Genomic DNA, 24,758 nt, shown 5'->3' with positions numbered 1-24,758 from the left:
GGGGGGGGGGGGGGGGGGGGGGCATAGGGAGGTTCAAAGTGTGCGGGTTCATAATGGTCCTGTACCCTTCTCAGACAACATGGGCTTTTACAGGGGCTCCATGTCAATTCTGCAAAGGGGGCCCGATCAGTTCTGTACAGAGGCCCACTGTTAGCTACTTCCGCCACTGATCCCTACTTTAAGTCCAGATGACCCCACACTGCTGCCTACAACTGAGAACAAAGCTTTAAATACTCACAGGACTAGGAGGATTGGTGTAGAATTAAAGTAGTTACGTCAAGCAGAATATTTGAGTATTACCAACTTACTGCACATTACATTTAAAGACATTATGATCTAACACTGTAAAATTAAATGTCCCATTACACAACTTGTTTACATTTTCAACCACAGATATCTTTCAATTTGGAATTGAAAATGAACACAGGTTCGTGTTCCTAGGGGAGAACGTGCTACCTGCTAATAAATCACTCCAATTGGTTCCCAAGTTTACACTACATACATGCACTCAATGACTATCACTGGAAACAAAAGGTATTATTCATATCTAGCAACAATTAAATAAAAAAGAACTCTACAGAGAGCCCTATACTGTTTCATGGAGAGGGAATGGAGGAGGACAATAGCGGGTGTAAGCTGTTAGATGTCTCTGATCACAGATGATATTTGGTCTTGGTTGACAAGGGTTTAATGTGAACAAGGCATTGGGCACTTGTAAACAATCAATCTTCACCAGTTAGTAACTGACACTGATGTTATTACTGTATTGCCGTAGCCCTCAGTATGCCAAAATGTGATCTTACCATTTTTTTTGTCTTACTGTTTGGTTTATAGCCTTCAGATACTCCTAAAGTACCTTGGTGCTTCTACCCAAATAACTTTGGATATTCAGCCACCGATATTCAAAACACACCTACAGGAATTACTGCAAGTCTTGGTAACCCTTCACCCTCTCTACGTTATGACATCTCACCATCAATACAAAACCTTCATGTAACTGTCACCTACCATGAAGATAATATGCTTCAGTTTAAGGTAATGTTGATTTAATGTATTAAGTTAGGTTCAGACCTGCCTGGAGATTAGGTGCCTTTGCCAACTGTTTGGTCACTCCAACCAAGACACAGGCCCTGATTTACTAAAGCTCTCCAAGGCTGTAGAGAATACACTTTCATCAGTGGGTGGGTGATCCAGAAAACTGGGAATGGATTTCTTAAAATCATTTGCTAGCGAATGTTTTGAATCCTGGATCAGATCCATTCCAGGTTTGCTGCATCACCCAGATTCACTAATGAAAGTGCACTCTCTCCAGCCTTGGAGAGCTTTATTAAATCAGGGCCACAGAGTCTACAGATTTAAAATTGAATGATACTACTCTACCACTTACTGCCCCCCCCCCCCCTCACTCTAGAAACAAATTAAATCACGTATCACATTTTTACAAATTTACTTGTAGTTAGTGTATTATGCAGAAAGTTTGTCATTCAAGTAATACCCTTAACTGGTTAACTTGAGTTATAATAAGGACCAGTAAAATTTAATATTTTTTTTAAACTATTGAAACTGAAGTCAAAATGTTCATTCTTTTTATGCAAAGGTGAGTGTGTGTTTTTTTTTTTGTATTTGTTGTAATGAATTTCACACTACTTCATTAATTATATTTTCCTCTAAATTCAATTAAAAAATGCAATAACAATCATCATTTAGAAGATAAGAATTATGTTTTTACTCCTTGGCAGAGATGACCAACGTCTGAACTGATATATTTATATGAGTGGTCTCCTAAATATTTAGGGTTATTCATTTAATATTGAACTTTTACAGATAATTGATCCAAATTACAAAAGATATGAAGTTCCAATTCCATTAAATATTCCAAGCAATCCAACAAGCACACAACAAAGAAGATTGTATGATGTAGAAATTGCCAACAATCCATTTGGAATAGTAATAAGAAGACGGAGCACTGGAACAGTCGTGTAAGTGCTGATCATTACACCTCATGTGTAACAGCAATCCTGTAATGATGCATTTATATATTTGCATACCGCATGGCTAGCTGCTCGGTGTAGCACAGTAAACTGCGGCTATGTGCCCAAAAATGGCAAAGCATACTGCAGGCTAAGACATTTGATTTTGGTGCCCTTGCAGTTGTGGTGTGTTTTTTTGCTATTGAGAACAAAAGGCAACCTTGTGGCCAGAATTAACTTTGTCACTTCAGGAACCACATCGTGATCCACCTCAACCACGTGCAAACTCATGCACAAATTGGTTCATCATCATGGGGCCTGCAGCAGAAACTGCTGTCTGAAATGGCTTTAAGAGAGAGTGTTGGGGATCTAAGGCTAAGGATAGACCTTCATAAATCCTTGGAAGGCACCATCTTCCCCACGCCAGACTTCAGACACCCCAGACTTCCGATCAGATGGCAATCTTCTTTGACCATTGGATGGCCACCGATGATGCAACTCTTGTAAATGTTGAAGAGTTACATTGTCTTTGAGGGTTGGCTCTGTGTTTTCTAATGTAAATGCCTGCTGTGATCCCTGTTATAGAATATGTAATACATTTTAGTACAAATTTGATCATCTTAATTTACTAGATATTATTTATAAAAGCTGAAAATAAAAAATGTGAATGGTAGTTCAAGTTTATTGTAAATACAAACCTTGTTTCTCATCATTGTCCCAGTTGACATTATTATTATTATTAATATTATTATTAATAAACAGGATTTATATAGCACCAACATACTACGCAGCGTTGTACATTAAATAGGGGTTGCAAATGACAGACAAATAAAGACAGTGACACAGGAAGAGAGGACCCTGCCCCAAAAAGCTTACAATCTAGGAGGTGGGGAAATTAACACATAATAGAAGGGAACATGAATACTTTTATGTAATGCTCATGTCCAAAATATCTCTATAGTATTATAAGTTTGAAAACAATGTAAAATCTAAAGCCCATTGATATATTATATAGAAATACCATGCATGAAGATTTACGAGTGACTTTTTATTCTTCAGATGGAATTCTCAACTTCCTGGATTTACCTTCTCAGACATGTTTATCCAAATTTCAAATCGGTTGCCGTCTTCTTATATCTATGGACTTGGAGAGACAGAACATGAATCATACAGAATTAACCTAGATTGGAACACATGGGGATATTTTGCTAAAGACCAACCTCCCGGAGTAAGTACTTTTTAAATCAGTTTACTGTATGTATATTAAAATAAATACCATTAAAAATTCATATAAACCATGCCAGGATACACATATTTCAGAAAGTGCAATATTTAAACATCTGTCGTTGAGTGGAAGACTCAGATTTTTATATATGTTTTTACAGAATATTATAAAGCATTGTCATAATTGTTTAAGTACCCAGACTACGGACACATAGCATGAACATATATTGATTATAGAGAGCATTTACATATTCTCAGCAAGTGGTAAAAAACTTTCTAGTGGCAGGTATTGTATAGTTTATGTAATGTAAATCATTTCATGCATAGTATTGTAGCACATGTCTTATATAACTCAAACTAATATATATATATATATATATATATATATATATATATATATATATATAGTTTATTTGAACTGAACAGGCATTTGCATTTCACAAGTGGATAATATAACTGTAGATACAAATTATAAATGCAGGGCATTGTTACCACTTCAAGTGGCCAACTCAACTCTGTACCACTAAATATTAACTAGTAAGTCCATGTCCCTCACATTTGATGCTTTTCTGTGCAGAACAAAAGAAATTCATATGGATTACATCCCTTCTACATGGGACTTGAAGATGATGGCAATGCACATGGAGTGTTCCTGCTTAACAGCAATGCTATGGGTAATTCAATATGACTGCAGCTGATAATCAGTCAGATTTTTCCATCCATAATCTGTGCTCTAGTATGTTTTTATTTATTTTGAGCAACAGTTTCATAGATATATTATTTTTAGTTTTTAGTTTTTATAAAATGGACATTAGCTATGTTTAAACTTAGACTTCAGTGATGCCCTAAGACTGCTCACATGCTGGATAATCATAGCATCAGAAGCCCCATCCATAAAGCTTAGAGGTCCCCTATTCTCTTGTAAAATATACACTATTTAGGGTTAGATTTTTTTTTCTACCCTAAATCTTCCTGTTCCATTTCTATATACAAAACCAAATTCCACCATTTATTTTCAAATAAAAAATGACAAGGTAAATATTTGGGCAAAGACTGGCTTCCTCTACTTTATGTAGCAATTTCCTGATGTTTATTCTTTATTATTTGTAATTTTTCCTTTAAATAAATAGTAAAAATGTTTTATGTATTTATTTTCAGATATATTCCTACAGCCAACCCCAGCTATAACATATCGCACAATAGGTGGAATTTTAGATTTCTTCATCATGTTGGGTCCAACACCTGAAAGTGTAGTTCAGCAGTATACTAAAGTAAGAATTAAAGTTCACAACATAGCTCCATTCTGCTCTCTGTTTATGTGTTTATGTCATCTTATAACTTTTTTTTTTCTTTTTTTTGAAGCTTATAGGGCGCCCTGTTATGCCAGCCTATTGGTCTCTTGGTTTCCAGTTATCCCGCTATGGATATAACAGTGACAGTGAAATAGAACAGCTCTATAATGATATGGTGGCTGCTCAGATTCCATATGTAAGTGACCAGGAGTCTCAGATGATGGTGGCATAACGAATAATGTGAAAAACAATTTTATTATTATCAGAAAAGTACATGCATTTCTTTTGTGTGCCGCCATGAAGTAGCAAAATCGTTTAGGTGAATAGGTCATCTGACCCTAACACATAGTAGTCCATAGTATAATATGTTTGTATTATAATTGTACCTATGAACTTTAAGTCTAAAAGAATTTTAAAATGTGGCTCTTTGGGAGTGTCCTTCATCTTGTCAGCAGAACAAGAAATAGGAAGACACTTCTAGCAATGACCCAGACAAGAGAAATAACCCTACGGGCTTTCACCCCACTCAACTCCTTGATCTGATAAAAAAGTTTGGCTTGACATATACTTTATTACTACTTTGCCAATTGTCCATTCTAAACTTTCTGTAACCATCACAATTTCAAAAAGGGCTTATCAAGCAGCAAAGCTTACCAGACCCTTCCTATAAGTTCTACTCCTTTCCTACAAGAATATAGGATAATGAAATTGATACACAACTGATGACCATTATCACAATAAACAATTACTTATATAACTTAGTTCAGGATAATTGCACCAAACTGAAAGGTGCTCTATATCCATGCACATAGATTCAACAAGTAGTAACAACTAGGAAAAAAGAAACCTTGGCCGGATAAAATTAAACATGAGTCATGCCAAAACTACACACACATTGCATGTTGAATAGATATATTGATTCTCAATTTAACTTCTATGTATGTCATGCAACTTTTTGCTGCATAGGAATGGCTATTTTTTACTCAGGGTCAGGGAGGGAGACAAGGGACTTTTGTAGCAGCCTCTGATCAAAGGAACATAACTTTTCCAATGTAACGTTATAACTTGCAGGAGGGGGGCCAGGAATGTTATCCAGTATGGAGCCCAGAAATTTCTGACTGGCTTCACCAGTCCTATTGTAGACCAGGCTATGGTTAAAAACACTACTTACAACTTGGCAGCCACATTACTGTACAATGTGACCTATGTATAAATACTTGCATTCTAAATCCTCTTACAAACTTGTATTACCATAAAAGATCATTTCTGTGCACCTAATATATGTCTATATTGTCCTATCAGGATGTGCAATATGCTGACATTGATTACATGGAAAGACAAATGGATTTCACATTGGGTGAAAAATTTTCAAGCCTCCCCAACTTTTTTGATAAAATCAGATCGGATGGAATGAGAGTCCTCATCTTGCTGGTATGATATATAAATCCAATACTGGTAGCAATGTTGCCTAGACAAGCATAAAACCTGCAGCTCTAGAATCAGCAAACATTTCTTATATACAGGAAAGAAATGCTAATTACAGATGATAATTAAATGGCCATAGCACAAACATGATTAGACTTAACATTTAACATTTAATACCCCATTTTAGACCCAATGATGCCATCACTTGGTGTGTGGTTTCTCCATACAATGCTGATAGTTCATTCTGTGTATAGCGTCCTTGCAATCCAGAAGCTGTTGCACAGCCCACATGTAATTTTAAGCCTCCATTAAATAAAATAAGTAAATGCTAATAAATGTAAGGAGTGGGCCTGGGACAGTCATGCTGGGCATGGAAGGCTAGATGTTTATGTATATGCAGAAGGCTCCATCTGATTTGTACAAGCTTCTAATATGTAATAAGAACTAAGAAGTTCTTGGAGTGGAGTAATGTTAGAATAAGTGATTTTGGCACAGGAGATGAGCCTGGACAATAGGCAGGACTGAAGGCAAGGAGGAAAGATATGGAAAAGAATATTTCTGGTAGGTAGATAAAAGGTTGAACCAGGTCCTTAAGGTAGAATAAGAAGGAATCTGGGATTTCTACAACTCTGGCAGCATTTTGGAGGAATATAGAACTGGACATAGTGTTATGGTCCATAAACAAAACATTGAATATCTTTTTAAACCATTCTAGGATCCAGCAATTCCAGGAAATGAGACTAAACCTTATCCAGCTTTTACAAGAGGAAAAGATCAAGATGTGTTTATTAAATGGGATGACAAGAGAGACATTGTATGGGGCAAGGTATGTACCAAACTCACAATTTCACAAGTTAAATAAGGCGTATCTATATTTTGAAGCATATTTTAGGGCTGAATCGCAACATGCAATACATTTTGAATGACACAAAGCACAAAGCTATGCAGCTTTGAATTCGCATCAGGATGCATGATAACAAATTACTGTGGGGTTTATAGTTTAAAAAATGCTGCTTTTTTCTCTTCATTCTTGTTTCTGCACATTCAGTGTATGAGAACAGCAAAGTGTGAATGGGTCTTGAGTGTTCTTAAATATTTACCTACTCACAGTTATTCATAATTGTAATGTATATTATAGAAATTTATACCATACTTCTCTTGAACATCACTATTCAGTTTTCCTAAAAAATGTATAAGTTACTGGTAATTCTTAAAAAGCTAAAATGTTCTCTGAATTTTCAGTTTTTTGGTTAAGGTATAGAGTGACAGAATGCAAGAAAGTTCTGAATTTGTAAGAATTACGCCCCCAATCTCAGCCAGGACACTATATGCAGGGAATTTGTATGTTCTCCCTATGTTTGTGTGAGTTTCCTCCAGTTACTCCAGTTTCTTCCCAAAAACATGCAGCTAGGTAAATTTGATTCCCCACAAAATTATTCATAGGTTGTGTTAATGACATGTAACTATGGTAGGGACATTAGATTGTGAGCTCCTTGTAGGGAAAGTCAGTGACATGACTATTGACTTTCTAAGGCTCCTTGTATAATGTTGGAGCTATATAAATACAAGTTAGTTGTATTAATATTATGTATAAATATTAGTTACTTGTATAATAAATACAAGTAATATTATTACAATTTTTATATTGTCAGGTAAGAACATATAATTGTTGTAAGATAGATAGATAGACAGACAATGTTTATGAAAAATGTCTCATTTGAATTAAACCTGAACTTTTATTCTTTTTAGGTCTGGCCAGACATACCTAACATTCAGGTTGATAATTCACTCGACTGGGACACACAAGTTCAGGTATGCAGACATCTAAATCTAAATATTATAGAATGAATATCAATGTATATTTACCTAATCGTAGATCTGAATTTTGAATTTATATCTATTTTGAAAAATCATATTTGCTTGATAATCAGATATAATTGCTGGCAACTGGTTTTACATGCCGGTGTTAACATTTCTTATATTGTACAATTTTAAAGAAAAATCTACCACCTTACAGTGGAATTACAAACATATATAAAAATGTTTGGTAAATTTAGAAAAGATTAGCAAGCTTCAAAGAGATAAGCAGATCTGGCTAAATATATCATAGTTTGCCTATATTGATTGGCTTAGTGTTACACATTTATACATGCTGTCATTGTGTTTTTATATTTTTAGCGATTTAGAGCCTACACAGCATTCCCAGATTTCTTCAAGAATGTCACCACAGAATGGTGGAAACAAGAAGTTCGAGAATACAGAGAAAAGTTTATTAGATTTGATGGCCTATGGATTGTAAGTCTTGATTTTATTTCATTATATTTACATTGTTTGATGTACAGATATAAGGAAATCATTAGAGATGCTCTAAAGCCTTTGCTGAATTGGTCTTGACGGAATGATTGACGGAATTGATGATCTGCTCACTCCATCAGTAAAGCAGCTCTATTTTACAGCTATATTACAGCAGAGAAAGATGTGTTCTTTTACTTACCATCAAAGTCTTACAAATCTCTAACTGTTTGCATGTTAAAAGTTTCAATTTTTTCAGTTTATAATTTTTGCTCAATATGTTTTATTATAGTCTTAATAAGTTAGCAGTTCTATTTTCAGGAGTAACAATTAGGAGATATGCAAGATTTCTAAAGTGCACTCTCTAGTGTATTTGGATATAAAGTTCTTCAATACCATGCATTAGTTTATTTTAGGAATATAATGCCATCTAAATATTTAAACAGTTTACATAGCAAAATGAAAATAATAGGCCTCATTTATTTGATTCTCTCCTAGACTGGAGAAGATCGACTATCATGGGAGAACATGGGAGGTTCAGGACTGAAAATATTTGTGAACAAGTAGCAAATAGTTTTCAAGAAATGCATTCTCCCATAGATAGTCTATATTCTTCAGTCTTGGAGATCTTTAAAAACTAGGCCCAATGTATCAATCCAACCATTCATCCACCTTTCAATTCCATATTATATAATGCTTCACCTACCACCTATTTATTTATCCTGTTTTTTGAATTCCTTCTTCATAACCTGTTTGGGTTCAACTAAATCTCATTTAAAGTCTGACAGACTATAGGACACAAATAATTAAAATCCAACGGGGGGGGGGGGGGGAATGTAAAAAAAATAAAAATACAATATGTAGGTAAAAGATCTTTTAAAATACACAATTACTTCAAATATGAATCCATTATTTGTCCAAAATGAGCAAACACAATGAAGCACTTCTTTACCAGCTTTCCCTACACTGCCCCAACACACACTACCATTGTGGCGATTTGTGCTCCTCCCTAGTGTTTTTTTTAAAGTTCAGGAAATGCATTATGGGTCCTTTAAATTTCAGTCCGTCAAAGCTTCCCCATAAATTTATTCACCCCCACAATCCTCAAATCCCATCGTGGGTCAAATTAGAACCCCCATCCTTAATATGTTGTATATTTTATTACAGGATATGAATGAACCAGCATCTTTTGTTCACGGATCAGCAATTGGTTGCCGAAACCAGACCTTGAACTTCCCTCCGTATATGCCATGTAAGAACTTTATTTTATACTGGATATTTTTAATTTGCACTCTTTATCTATCTAGAACCTATTACCTGACCAGGCATCATAGATTTATAGGGTGGACTGCATACATGCACAGAGGGGAAAAGACAGGGTGCTGTTTGAAAATCTTGTCTGATGTTGCTTTTCTCTGGCTTAGACAGCTTTGTAACTTCACCTTTTGATATGCCATTGGGCTTACATTTGGGGCTGTTGCTCTTCTAAGTAGATGAAAGAGAGAGAGAGACTGCAGGAGCTCCTTGTCCTGGTTGACTTTTCCATGCTGCATAGTCCCGCTCTTATCTTCCCTTCTTTTCCACCTTCTATGTCCACCAGTGCCAACTCTTTGTCTCTCAGGCGCTCTTCTCTTCATCAAAGTACAATGGTCATGTACAATTGACTGCTGATAAGGTTTCTGGCAACTTTTCTCCTACTAGCTGTTTGATACCAAGCCCTTCTTTTGGTTGATGAGCTGTAGTTCCTCAACTGCTATTTCTTTGCAAGCATTGCCATCCCAGCTTACTTGGTTGTGCACATGTCTCTGTTACTGAATCTCATTGATGGCAACATGCCATGTATACCTTAACCAGAAGGCCTGATCGCAGGTGGTACCTTAATTTTGCCACACATTGGGTGAGCTTCTGAGGCACTAGGGAGAATACAAATGTGGTTTCAGAGCTAGAGGTTCCCTAAGAGGAGGGGTCAAAAAGTATGGGCCATGTAAAACAGTGCAAGGTTCCATTAATTGGTCTGGTTTGTTAAAGCTCCCCAAGGCTTGGGAGGATACACTTTCATCAGTGATACTGGGTGATCCATTCCAGGTTTGCTGGGTCACCCAGCCTCACATTGATGAGTGTATCCTTTCACGCCTTAAAGAACTTCGATACATCAGGGCCATTGTTTTCATAGAAAATTTAAACTTTACCAAAGACACTAGTTTAATGTTTATTGTTTTGCAGCTCTGGACTCTAAACACATGGGATTAAGTCACAAGACACTATGCATGGAAAGTCAGCAATTCCTTCCTGATGGCACTCCAGTGAGGCACTATGATGTTCACAATCTTTATGGATGGTCACAAGCCAGGCCAACATTTGAGTAAGCTAAATAGGTTAAGCTGTATTTATGTTCCTAATTATAGTATTTTTTTTACATTAATTCATTTGCAAATTTGTCTATTACTATTTACTTCTGTGTCATACTGGGATCAATGCCTCAAAGCTGTAGAAGGTGTAATTTTTTATTTAACAAGTGTAGGGCTCCCCTTGGATTTTAACTAGCCATACAGCTTGGTTTGCTAGGGAAAACATACAGCTTCTCCTTTCTATATCATACTTTATGATACCAGGTCCCATGCCTGACTCCTGTTGAGAAATCATATTTACAACTCCCAATCCAACAGAGTTTTTGAAAATACTGCCAAAAATATAGGGTATTTTTGCATCAAGATGAACCTGTTGGCTTTGTTTATGAATATTGTCACCCAAGATTTACTTTAGGTACTCACTTTTACATTGTTCGGAAACTTCAAAGAACTGAAGCCTTAAACTTTAACCTAAGCAGATATATGTTTATCTATATTTGCTACATAGAATAGTATATTAAGGTGCAAAAAAAGAAAGGAGAAAAAGGGAGGTAACAATGTAACAAGGTATGTCCATAGGATCAGGGGTCCCCAAACTATCTGACAGCAGGGCCTGGTAACATAGAATAAAATAGTGCCATGGTCCGGTATATGTACAGCTTACTCTACTCTGCTATTCTCAGCAGCTCGGCCTCTTGTCCGCACACTAGCTGAGAATAGCAGAGTAGTGTAAGAGAGCTGCTGTGCTGTCAGGTGGCAGAGCTGCTGGGAATGGCAGAGACGTGTAAGCCTTACTTACATTGCGGTGCCATTCTCAACCTGTGTAAGTGGGTGAGAAAAGCCGCCCGAGCTCCCACTGCTTGCGCTCCTGCGGTCACACTGTCACTAGCTTTAGAGCAGTGTAAGGAGGGCCGCTTATGCTACCACTGTGATGTGATAGCGCCGCAGCAATAAACTTTTAGGGGTAGTTAGCCATAAGAATCCCCTCCTTGCACCTATATTTCAATATACCTATAGACCCCCATTCATGAGAAATTAGGGTTCAAAGAACATGAGACATTTCTATGTGACAGGGCACCATAGCATAGTTGAAGTGATGAAGTTTTTGTGCGGGGGGGGGTAGCCACAAGAATCCCCCACTTTTCTTATATTTCCATTTCTCCACTGTTAAAGAGTAATTGGGGTTCAAAGAAGGTAAGTGGCCAGTTTTTTTTTAACAATATACAGCAGCATACATCACGTATCTGTGCAAATAAAATTGTCTTTTTTATTTTCACTTCAGTTCGCATTTAATGAGAAAAGATCTCTGATTCTTATTGGGATTTTATGTTTTGAACCTCGGATCTGGCAACTTAGTTCATAGGGCTGACATTAAGTTTATTATCAGCTCTCAGGGTCCCCTGTGTACCCTACAAATTTCAAGTTTCTACATCAATCGGTGTAGAAGATATGAATGTTTATACATTCCTGGTAATGACAGCAGCATGGACACTGACACAGCTCTCATGCTGCTGGTGTACAAGGGGCGGGATAATCTCAAAGTGCAAAGTGGGCGTGGACTGCTGATCTTCGAGGTCTATAGGACACGCCCACTCTCGGGGAGGTCACACTTAAGCTCGATCTCATAGAAAAGATAGAAGAAAAGATAAAAGACAGTAGAAAACATTGCAAAGGGAATATTTTCTCATAGGACTCAGGTGCTTCTGCCTCCTCTCCTTTGCGGCCCCCCAATTGCCCTGCCAAGGATTTCCACCTGTCCCGGGGGTTGGGGACCACTGCACAGGGTTTTATATCTGGGATATTTTTTTCTAGCGGTTGAACTTGATGGGCTTCTGTCTTTTTTCAACCTGATTTACATGTAACTGTGTAAATAAAAAACAAAACTAGTAAAAAGTGGGTGTGATTTTACAAGGGCTATAAAAAGGAGAGTAAAGAGTGATGGATAGATGGATCAGGAGTCTTTCCCAGTGATCATTGAAGATTAAGGTCATTAATTACATCTTAGTGATTGGGTACTTGGGTACTTATGGATTTCTCTAGAGTCTGGTGTTGCTAATTTTGGATATATTAATAGATCATAATTTCGAAACAGAGAGGGCAAAGCTAATGAATAGCTAGTTCCAGAGGGGGTTTTGCTCGAACACTATGGCCCTGATTTACTAAAGCTCTCCAAGGCTGGAGAGAATACACTTTGATCAGTGAAGCTGGGTGATCTAGCAAACCTGGAATGGATCTGGTCCAGGATTCAAAACATTTGCTAGCAAATAACAAATGATTTAAAGAAATCTATTCCAGATTTTCTAGATCACCAAGCTTCACTGAAGAAAGTGTATTCTCTCCAGCTTTGGAGAGCTTTAGTAAATCAGGGCCTATAAATCTCCTACAGAAATCGGAAAACAGGGCTCCAAAAGGAGTGCCCTGATTTACAATGCCACAAGAGATGTAGAAGGGTTCCCGTGACTGTTAGCCTCTCTACAGAACAACCTTATTTAAAAGGGTTAACAAGATCACTTTCCTTTAAGGCTGAGTCACCAGGATGTGGGTTGGATTTGATTTTTTACATAATTGCAAGATTGATAAAAGTCCATCAGGTTTAACCACTAGAGAAATAAACATACTATAAGCTAGCACATCCCGGACAAAATCATATATTCATAGTCGATCCAGAGAATGGCAAACAAAGCCTTTTAAAGACTAGTTTATTGTAATCCAACAGGGAAATAAAATCCCTCCTGATGCCTCAAGTCAATTGGATGTTCGCTAGATCAATGGTCACTGATGTCTTTACTTTAAAATGTTATACTCTGTTATATTCTGCACAATATATCTTGGTATTGTTATGCATCTTCGTTGGGAGGAGCATCACATTTCTCTCAATAGGCTATAATTTTTGTATAGAAGAATCAGGTACACTCCAATGACAAGTCGGGGTGCTGCAAACAATGAAATTCCTTCTTTTCCTAAATGTACAATTCTCCCTCTGAATATTAAATGACCTAACGATGCAATATGGCTGCTAACAGCACTACTGTACTGTGAAATTGACAAAGGGAGGTTGTTGTGTTTTTCTACACAGATGATGTCATTTTGGTGCAATGACCGTAGGATAACTACGTGGGGAATATCTAGTGTTATGTTATGCCCAGACTGTATTTGCTAAAATAATGATTGACTGTTAATTTGTTTCCCACTGTGCAAATAGGATTCTGCGCAATATAACAGGGAAAAGAGGAATTGTTGTAGGCCGATCCACCTTCCCCTCAGCTGGACATTGGATTGGTCACTGGCTTGGAGATAACACCGCTGCTTGGAATCAGATAGATAAATCTGTCATTGGTAAGTAGCCTTTTCTAGTATTTATGGAAAATAACTTTTACTTTGGCAATAACGGTAGTAAAGGAAACCAATCAACAAATGTAATGCAAAAACAGCAACATTTTTTAGGTTAATATATCAAATGCACATTTTTTTATCAAATTATTTCAACTAATAAAAGTGAGTCCCGCAGCTGTGCTCATCAATGAATGCAGCCATGGGAATCATCCTGTAATTTCCTCAAACTTCCGATGGGTCTGCGATATCGGTTAGCCAAAATTTCGGTGACCCATCGGAAGTTCGAGGAAATTTTCGCTAGACTGCAAAGGCCTTCTTGCTCATCCCTATTGTACTCTGAGCCTACTAAGTCTGGAATTCAAGTACATATAAATTAATTCTGGTGTGGGCTAAATAAATAAGACAATATGCATGTTATGTACTTCATGAATAGCATTTTATAACAGTATTATACAGTAAAAATATATGTTTTTGTTTTTTTACAGGTATGATGGAATTTAGTCTTTTTGGAATGTCCTATGTAAGTAAAACTTTATTTTTCTCAAGCCTAAATAATATTCTTTTGAAAAAACTGTCAAATGACTTATGATATATATTTAATTTTGTTTATATCGTTTAGACCGGTGCAGATATTTGTGGCTTCTTTGGAGACACCACTTATGAGTTGTGTGCTCGGTGGATGGAGTTGGGAGCATTCTACCCATATTCTAGAAATCACAATGGAAAAGGTTATATGGTATGTTGCTTGATTAAGTTTAAACTAGTAACATTATTCTGAATGAGTTCATCCCTTGTGGGAGGTAAAAGGGTACAGTATGTCTTCCAAGTTGCGCTATGACCGGGAACTAGAACATATATATGACTGATAAATATCTTACTGAAACATGAAGAAATAATATTCAACACTATTTGTCTTTTATTTATAATGCTGTTTCAAAATCTATTCCCACCTTTTTGAACTAGTTCCCACCTTCAGCTATTCATATGGTAAACACCTATGCAGACTTCCTGACCCCAAGTATTTGGATTTCATGATTAGACCATTGTGGTCCAACAGATTTCACATCTGCAGCGTCACGTGTTTGTGCTATGTGGATAAAAATGCTGGGGTATTTCCTACTGGGGTATTCCCCTATGCTGGGGTATTTTATACATCCATATGCATTGACCTGAATACATATATATCCACTGCTGTAGCCTACTGAAGACTATGACAAATTCATTTTATATTGTTCCAAAATACATTATCTCATAACTTCATTATGTGGTATCCCAAGCCACCTTTTTAGCTTTGCAAATTTGTTACTAGTTTTGTATTCACTATAATGTTGATGTGATGTATTGATAGGTATCCTTTCTATTGTTTGTTTAATGTGTATTTATGGAATGACTTGTATTTCATTTAGAGACAAGATCCTGTTAGCTTTGATGAGAACTTTAAAACCATTTCCAGAAATGTCCTGAACATCAGATACACGCTTCTTCCATATCTATATACTCTAATGTTTGAAGCACACACCCAAGGAAACACCGTTATCCGCCCCTTGCTGCATGAGTAAGTTGTGTTTTCTTCTCATTTCTACTAATATAATATAAATTTTATTTATCCACTGCTGGTAGTGCAAAGCTAGGCTTTCAGATGCCTCCAGTTATTTGATGTAACTGTTCCAGTCATAAATATTTGATCCATATAGTTCCCACAATTATGATATTGACAGGTAGGTTATTTTTTAATGACCTGCCTAAATGTATGGATGATTGGTAGCCTCGGATTATTAAATTAAGCCAATGATGGGCATGCAGAACTGTAATGTACCAATCATTCATAGTGCCATATCCCAACAGGTAACAAATTTAATACATTCTCTGGTGGAACTTTATAGGTATAATCAAATCTTTTAATATATGACTGCATGACAACTGCATGATACATATATATATATATATATATATATATATATATATACCATCTATGACTTCTCAGTCCCCTCTATCAGTTCCCTCCTACAACATAAATAATATTCACATCTACATGCAGGGAACTGATGTAGTATTAGGTTTCTCGAGCACCATTTAAACATTTTAAATTATTTTTTTTATTCCTGTTATTAGGTTTACATCTGATAAAGTAACCTGGGATATTTACAAGCAGTTTTTATGGGGGCCAGCATTTATGATCAGCCCTGTTCTAGAGGATGTAAGTACAAATAATACATTGAATTGCGATGCATAAATTAATATAAAACAATGGGCCTGACTTATTAAAGCTCTCCAAGACTGGATAAAATAGATCATCATGTGGGAACCTGGGTGATCTAAAAAAACTGTAAATGGATTACCTGAAACTCATTTGCTATTAGTTGGCCAATGTTTTCAATACCAGACTGTATATTCCCAGTTAGCTGGATCGCCCAAGTTCCAAGTTCAGTATTACAGAGATTTAACAAATCAGACCCATATAGCTACCCTGACCTAGTAGAATTCCAAAGCGTGCAGACATAGTTTAGAATGTTAAAGATAAACTTTCTCTTGTTCAAAAAATAAAAATGATTTTGAGCACAAAGCAAAGGCCATGTTTTACTGAAAGAAAAAAAAAATATTATCAAAATGAATTACATAAATAAAATCAAAAAATGTTCAGTTTGAATGTGGTTTAAGTTAATTTCTATATGCCATACTTTTTTATTCATTTTAGAAACAAAGATCAGTTGATGCATATATACCAAACACTCGCTGGTACGACTATCACACAGTAAGTCTTTAACTATCTTCTAGAGAAATTACCTTTAGGCCAAAAAAAATAAATAATTACATAAATTCATTTCCAACTTCCAAGAGTCAAAAAAGAACTAGATTGTAAGCTCTTCGGGGCAGGGTCCTCTCCTCCTGTATCACTGTCTGTATTAGTCTGTCATTTGCAATCCCTATTTATTGTACATTGCTGCATAATATGTTGGCGCTATATAAATCCTGTTTATTAATAATATTAATAATAATAATACATATGTCTGCGGCTCTCTTGAAGTAGACCCAAAGTGGAATACTAGTAAAATATGTTCTAAGGCTATTAGAATGATCACTTAAACTGGTATGTGGGACAATTCTGTTTGAATCCAGAAACCTAACACTACCTATGTTATGGAAATCTTGTAAACAGGCTTCTCTTTTTTTTATAAGTGGAAAACATTTAGAATAAAATGTTTATTTACTGATGTGATATTATGCAGCAAAGGATTTAGAACACATTAAAGCTTGTTCATATTGACAGCTATGATCTCGGTTATAGGGTCCTCACCCTTAACGATAAACCTACGCCTTAATCCCACATGGCAAGCACTTGCCTAACCCTTGGTAACTCAAGCATCAAGAGCTTCCCATTGAATACATGAAAGTGTCGTCCTCCTAAATCAGGGAAAGCCTGTCCCCGTAGAGTTCACTATGGCCAAGGCAGACAGTCCTCCATAATGTCTTACAGGTGTGAACTATAAGGGGGTTCATTCTTATGCAAATAATTTGATATTTACTTTCCTCCAGTGAAGAAATAATCATGACCATTTAAACCTAGAATCTTACATTTAGAAAAAAAATTCTACTAGAGAATCTTCTACGTGCAGTTGTTTTTAATGGCATTAATGGACTCTTCTCCAAAGAATGTTTTTTGATTCACTGCTTTTTATTTAATCCCCTAAAGAAAAAAAATACAGGGTATTTACCATTAGTTTAAGCTTTTTTTTTTTACTGTGGGCATGACAGATAATTCAGACATTTTTGATACATTAAACCTAACAGACTTAAGCTTCAGTAGGGATCTTGTACAATAGGAATAGATTATTTACTTACTGATCAGGATATAGAATTTGGCTTATTGGATTTCTTTCTAAGTTTAATGTGTTATGTCATAGGGTGCAGTTGTTAAAGCACGAGGTACATGGGTGAATTTGCCAGCTCCACTTGAATACATAAATCTCCATGTTAGAGGTGGATACATCATACCATGGCAGGAAACAGCTAACAATACAGTTTACAGGTAAGTAGAAAATACAACTTCTGTTTAGCAAAAGGAAATATAACAATGAGCCTAATATAATAAAGTTTATCAAAACCGGGGAAGATAGACTATCATAAGCAAACCTTGGGGATCCAACAAACCTGAGAAGGATTTCTGCAAAACTATTCGCAATTAGTTGGTAAAAGATTTTAGTTCTGTACAAAGTCCATTCTCAGTTCTCCCAGGATAGTTTGTCTTCTCCAATCTTTGGGAGCTTTGAATTATCAGGCCCAGTGTTTCTGTGGAGGTTCTTCCAGCTCATGGTACAGCTAGTAGTATCATTCAGTTGTTCTTCTCCTGGCTAGGTAAAGATGCAAAGACTTACGCAAGCAGATTCTGACGAAGCAGTGCCCTACCTATGCAATGTCCAAAACATACCAGTGTCAGAAACATACCGCAGCTTTTAAAGTTATCCAAGTAACTCAATTACTTATCAAATCTGCTTTGACACATCCTATGGTGAATAGACTAAGAAGATTTAGGTACCCCTGTAGCTGTAAATGCTGGGGTATAGGCAGGGGTGTAGTGGGGCGGGCACGGCTTTTCGGGAATGGGCACACCTGACCACTCTTACTATATAACTAAAGAAACTGATGGATAACTTAGATGCACTCTAAAGTGCATCTAATCTAAATGTATGAGATAGAAAATAATGTTATTCAAAAATGTGCATTCAACAATATTATTACATGATTTGTCAGCCGAAAGAAGTTTATGGGACTTTTGGTGGCTCTGGATGACAATGGCAAAGCACATGGCAATCTTTTCTGGGATGATGGAGAAAGCATAGGTAGGTGAATATAAAGAAGATTGAAAAGCAGTTGAGAATAATAATTTTATTAATAACTAAATTTTAGTACATCCAGTCTGTCAAATTTTTCAATGCAAATTATTGTAAAACCTGACTAATAATATTTTCTTTCAGATTCAATAGAGAAGAAGAAATATTTCCTGGGAAATTTTAGTGCTGATAAGGTATAGCTACTTGTTTTTTATTTCTGAACACATTTTAGCACAAAAAAAATAATTGTCGCCTACTTTGTTAGGTATGTGAATATTTACCTAATTGGAAGACATTCTCTTTATTTTTTAATTTTATGGCCAATTAACTGGACAGAGAGCACGGTCAGGGAACGCTAAAAATCCTATAGGCTTAGTATTGTTTAATTCTCTATGTATACTCCACTGCCCATGTGTTGTACAGCATGCATCCAGGTTATTTCTATAAAATAAAGTTGCTTGTTAGGGATGAAGCAACTCCTGCACGTGCACAGAAGTTATTCAATTATAAGGCCACAGAAGAGCATTGCAGGACCCAAAAGAAGGAACAAGTATAGCGGTAGAAGAAGGAAAAGCAACAGCTAGAGCTTGGGTCTAGTATTTAAAGTCAAATTTTTTAATAATTACCATAATTACTTTTATTTTTACTTTCTTATCAGAAAATGTGAGAACCCAAACCTATTTTTGAAACAAGATATTTATCATATATTTTAAATAACTTGCATCATGCATGTGTTTTTAACACTATAGAACTTTCTTAAGACTTTTTTTTTAAATTAGGAATATTTTTTATGTGAATATAAGATGTTATATAGTATTTGTTTTGAGATACAGAAGATGAGATAGACGATGCTCCATCCTTAAAGTCATGATGAACCCAAGCAAAATCCTTCTTCAAACCCTTGACCACATTGTTTTACTGATCATAACTAAACCACAAATGCTCATTATGTTCTTTGACATGCAATTATACTTTACAGAACAAGCTTGATCTAAAACATTTTTTCAAACTGTGATAAAAATAATGTGATTTGCTCGCCAATGAGAATGAGAATGAGAATAGACAGACAAGGTTTCCCTATTTTTGTAAGACATGGTAAACAGGCATAAATATCAATACTGTTCTTACTAATAAAGACACACAAACATCTTGCTAACACAGATAACTTGTTACTATTTTGTTTGAATTTAATTTTCTTCCACCACCTTCTTTTCCCTTTTCATAGAATACGGTGTCAAGTGCTATAACAACTAATAATTACCTAACCTCAACAAATCCTTTACTTCTTGGATATGTTTACATTTGGGGCCCAGGAACAAATGCCAAATCTGTGTCGGTTACATATGGTGGCAAAACAGATGTGGTTACCAGTTTTACAGCAGTTAATGAGGTAAGAACTATTGGAATTTCAAATATTAAAAGTCTTTAAAGCCCATTGGAGAACAAAATGCAAAATTCATTCATGCCTCCATCCAGCTCCCTTTCAACCCATCCTGCAGGATCAAATGACCCCTCTACCTTGTAAAATTGACATTAGAGTGGAGCTAATTTATTCATTCTTAGTAGCCAACTTCTTCTGGCTCCCAGAATTATACACACACAGCTAATTGTGCATTATACAAAAGATTGTGATTAAACAGTTATGAAATTCCAACATGGTCAAAACTACCATGGTATATCTGAGTGCATCTGGCCAGTTTTTTTCATGAACTACTATCCACATAGCCAGTGTATAGATAAGATCGAGTGTAGTACAATAATTTGTTTGTACTATAGAAGGATAGTAAGGGATAATTTATAGAGCGGACAATCTGACATTCGCTAATCTTCTAAGTCTAAATGTTTTGCAATTGCAGTGATGGTCTGTCCACTAGAGAATGCTTGGTAGAAGTCAGATTTATTTATTTTTAAAAAGAACCCTTAGATTAATTTGGTATAATTTAGTATATATTTTCTATATTTAGTATGAATGATATAAATGAATGACAATGATACTTGGGTTTTGTCCAACCTATATTAATTGAACAAGGCCACATCCCTAATATAATACATTGCCCATCAAGATCTAAAATATTTAATAAATTTATGGGATTTTAAAGGCCAAAAAATTCAAAATGTAAAATATCTGCTGATTATAAACCGTATCCCTTAATAAATAGCATTAAAAACACTAACACATAAAACTTCTTAAAAGCGTGCAAACACTTGCATAAGGATAATTCTGTTCAGGTCACCCAAAAAGGGATGCACCCTGTTTGTATCGACACGTTTCAAAGACTAAATCTGCTTTGTCAGGAAAGAAAACAGGGACAACTATAATTAAAAACAATACACAAATTCTACTATCAATAACAGTGTTTTACAAATTTAATACAATCAAATTTAATTTTTATTCAGATGTGGATGTATCAGCATAATTAGATATTTTTGAATTTTGAATTTTTTTGGCCTTTAGAGTCCCATGAAATAATTAAATATTTTAGATTTTGATGTGCAATGTAGGATATAAATGAATGTTACATAAATAATCTCCAAATTAGATATTATTAACCACCTGGGCGTTACACTGAGGTCTAGATTTCTGTACCAAAAGCGTTACAGGTTTTAATGAATTTTTTTTTTTTTTTAAATTGTAGACCTGTAACTTACAGAAATATGTCCGAAGAGGGTTCTAGTAGATATCATGAATATAAAAAATGTTTGAAACACACAATCATGTAAAAAAAAATACTTTTAATAAAATGAAAATACACAAAAATCAGCCTAAACAAGAATACATAAATAAATGAAAAATACTGAAAATGCGATAATTCGGCATACTGTATAGTAATATATTTTTCAAAAACACCTCCCTAGTGTCCAACCATCCAACGTCACATACCTATAGACAAAACCACATAAATATAAATATAAATAAATTTTTGTATTTTTTTGTTTTGGACTGGATACAGAACTTTGTATTGAATCCAATACAAAATATTTGAATTTCCCGCTACGACCCCCATCGACGGGCGCACGCACGGACATCATCAGGATTCCCCAAGGGACGCGTACACGAACGCCGGGTATTCTAATTCTTTCCAAACTTCCATGCAAAAAGGAAAAAAAAACAAAAAACATTTTTTGCATGGAAATTTATTTTAGATTGTAGGCTATAATATTACCGCATAACTCACCAAAATATGTCCCAAATTTTATAAAATTTAATAATAATTTTTTTTTATAAAACATAAAAAAAACCTTTAAAAAAAATCTTTAAAAAAAAAATAAAAAAAAAAATTAGTGTATAATGTAATGTACAGTAGCTTATATAATATATATATAATACAATTATATATATATTATATAAGGATTTCTTTGGATTGGACTCAATACAGCATTTTTGTAATGAGTTCAATGCAAAGGAACTCAATACAAAATTTTGACTTTCTCGCCCCACCTCCCACCCGCACCTACGCATGCAGCAACGTCACCGGAAAACCCCGGTGATCGTCACTGCACTTGCCGGATGAAGAAAGAAGACAGAAGACGTGTCCGGAGGAGCAGCGGGGAGAAGGTGAGTATTTTTTTTGCGATCGACGCTGGATCATCGCACGGAGGGAGAAGAAACCGTCCGGCTTAGAAGAAGAAGCCGGTCGGCTTCTTCTTCCCAGGGAGGACACCCGACGCTGGAGGACGACGCTGGAACACGACCGATGGACGATCGCAGCAGGACCAGGTAAGTGATCGATAAACCTGAACTTTTCTCACTGTATTTTCATACAGTGAGAAAAGTTCGGGTTTATCGATAATTGTAACTTTTTGAAGCCCGTACCAAGGTCGGGCTTATCGCTCAGGTGGTTAAAGAAATTTAAACACTTAATCATTAAGCTCAGTTGGAAAGAAGCACTCTGGTAGCATTCCCTGGAAAATGTAATTGTAAAATGGTACTCAACAGCAACAACATGCCAGCAAACTCAATAGTGCTGATGAATTTTTTTTTTTTTTTATTATCCAATGGGGCCAGCTTCAGGCTCTATAATAAAAGTCACTTATAAGTCACTTAATCAATTATACCTGAATTCCCCACCATCCCATTGCCTAGACTTACCGATCCCTTCTGGGTGACCAGCACCTCAATGCTGAGTGTCAGGATAAGAGGATGAGAATAACAGCAAATGTTCACTGATTTCCTTACAATACTATGACGCAGAACACAAATGCATGCATCAGTTCTACAAAAACAACTACTGTGCCACAAATATTAAACATTGCCTTGCCTTGCATAAGTATAGGGCCAAAATTAACTGGTAGTTTTAAAATGATGATTGTAAATGCTTTTAAAGCATTACATATGGCCAATAAAAGCCCTATCTGACCTAAAGAAAAATGATACCACGGTCACTTATATAAGGTTGCATGCAAATAATCAGAGAAAATGTCACACTGCTAAAAGCAAAGAAGTGATCCGATATTGAAAGTTGTTGCCATGTCAGCAATATGAATTCTGAAATGTAACACATGCTCTTTATTTTACTTTTTAGGTTTTGAAAATCCATCTGACAAACAAACATTATAACCTGGCACAACCCATTAGTGTGACGTGGCACACCTAACTTAAATGAGCCCTTATTTGTGGAAACTGTTATTTGAGCTGAAGATCCAACAATATGGAATTTTACCTGTTCTTCTTTCTGCTAGATTTTTATATTAAAAACTAATTTCTCTTTTTTAATTAAATAGTTTCATTTAGGTGTTACATTAAAAAAAAAAAAACCTTTTTCACTCTCTTAACCCTATAGCAATCCAATAGACTACCAATAACAACAGTTCCATATATGACACAAGACATACAGATGTGTGTTATATAGTGAATAAATATATGAAATATGTGAAATACAGAATTATTTTTTTAATGTTGTTTGTAAGTTAAAAAGACTCTGTGATACATATAACTATTTTATATTGTAATACAGATATACATATCTTTAACAATGTAATCATTTAAATACCAATAAAAGAATAATGGTTTGAACAATATTGCTGTCCATTTGTGGGTATATGTTACTTTCTTGATATTTTCACCTTCTGTATAAACAGAGAGATAAGTATTCAGATTTTTGGGAGCAACCTCTGCAAAATCAGCTGTGATTACACCAGGTTGGGCCTCTCTGTTTTCTCTCTTTATCTTTGGTCTAACCCTTTCCTGCGGTGTTTATTATTCTACCTTCCTAAGGCCTCAACAGCATAGTTGTTCATGTATTGAAAAATAACATTCTTTCCTGGTCATCAATAAAATACATACTGTCATCCATTGTCCCTATTTCTAGAAATGCCTAATCTATACTAAGAATAGGAAATAATCTTATTAAAGAATCTTATTAAAAGTGGCTTCCCGATTCCAATAACCTCCTCAACACACTTGGCTTTCCCCAACAGTAAAAGGGCCCATAGTTGAGGGACATGGTCTCATTTCCACAGCTTGTCCCCCCCCCCCAAAAGGCTGTGCCAGACCCAGTCCCTCACCTATGGACCCCAACTATGGACAGAACCAGGATGGGCACATGTTTGCTTCGTCTTATTTTCATATCCATCCAAGATCCATGCCTGGAGCAGATAGCATAGCTGTTATGGTTTGAATTTAGGTCAATTGCCCAGAACAGTACTCATTCAATTTGATTCTCTAGTAGCTGAACAATACCAATTTGCAATCACAATTCAGTTTACAAAGCGGGCTCCCCACAATGAATGTTTGGCCACAAAACAAGGAACACTGGCTGGCCTGGAAGGCATCCATTTGGACACCTATATCACATTGTTTATCCCTCTTCCAGATTTTTATTTAAAGCAGAGGTGTGCTCCAGCAACCATTTCAAAGTGTCGATTGGTATATTTAGGGCTCTATAGAAACCAGTACAATATCTATAGTGTTAAGGTGCCAATACTGCAGTTTTCTTCCATTGCTCTGGTCTGGGCATAATATTGAAACTGAGTGAGTTGAATTAGGATCTGGGAGGTCTGAGAGCAGTAGTGTACTGCAGGCAGACTCTAAACTTTTAATTCTAT

The 24,758-nt window shown here is 35.8% G+C and overlaps 1 protein-coding gene across 1 annotated transcript in view; it reads left to right on the top strand.

The window, feature by feature from the left end:
- LOC140327530 (maltase-glucoamylase-like) overlaps window positions 1-23,730 on the top strand; it is a 78,442-nt gene extending 54,712 nt beyond the window's left edge. The window contains 23 exon segments of the mRNA XM_072406921.1: window positions 835-1,035; window positions 1,825-1,979; window positions 3,030-3,198; window positions 3,772-3,868; window positions 4,353-4,465; window positions 4,557-4,682; window positions 5,789-5,917; window positions 6,627-6,737; window positions 7,661-7,723; window positions 8,090-8,206; window positions 9,371-9,455; window positions 10,427-10,565; window positions 13,754-13,887; window positions 14,370-14,404; window positions 14,504-14,620; window positions 15,291-15,439; window positions 15,997-16,081; window positions 16,580-16,636; window positions 17,787-17,911; window positions 18,634-18,722; window positions 18,858-18,907; window positions 19,939-20,103; window positions 23,237-23,730. Of these exon segments, the coding sequence (XP_072263022.1) occupies window positions 835-1,035; window positions 1,825-1,979; window positions 3,030-3,198; window positions 3,772-3,868; window positions 4,353-4,465; window positions 4,557-4,682; window positions 5,789-5,917; window positions 6,627-6,737; window positions 7,661-7,723; window positions 8,090-8,206; window positions 9,371-9,455; window positions 10,427-10,565; window positions 13,754-13,887; window positions 14,370-14,404; window positions 14,504-14,620; window positions 15,291-15,439; window positions 15,997-16,081; window positions 16,580-16,636; window positions 17,787-17,911; window positions 18,634-18,722; window positions 18,858-18,907; window positions 19,939-20,103; window positions 23,237-23,308 (2,583 nt within the window). The 3' untranslated portion in view covers window positions 23,309-23,730.
- Window positions 23,731-24,758: the final 1,028 nt, after the last annotated feature.

Source organism: Pyxicephalus adspersus, chromosome 3 (assembly GCF_032062135.1).
Source record: "Pyxicephalus adspersus chromosome 3, UCB_Pads_2.0, whole genome shotgun sequence".
Classification (NCBI taxonomy): domain Eukaryota; kingdom Metazoa; phylum Chordata; class Amphibia; order Anura; family Pyxicephalidae; genus Pyxicephalus; species Pyxicephalus adspersus.
This window is presented reverse-complemented; position numbering and strand designations above follow the sequence as displayed.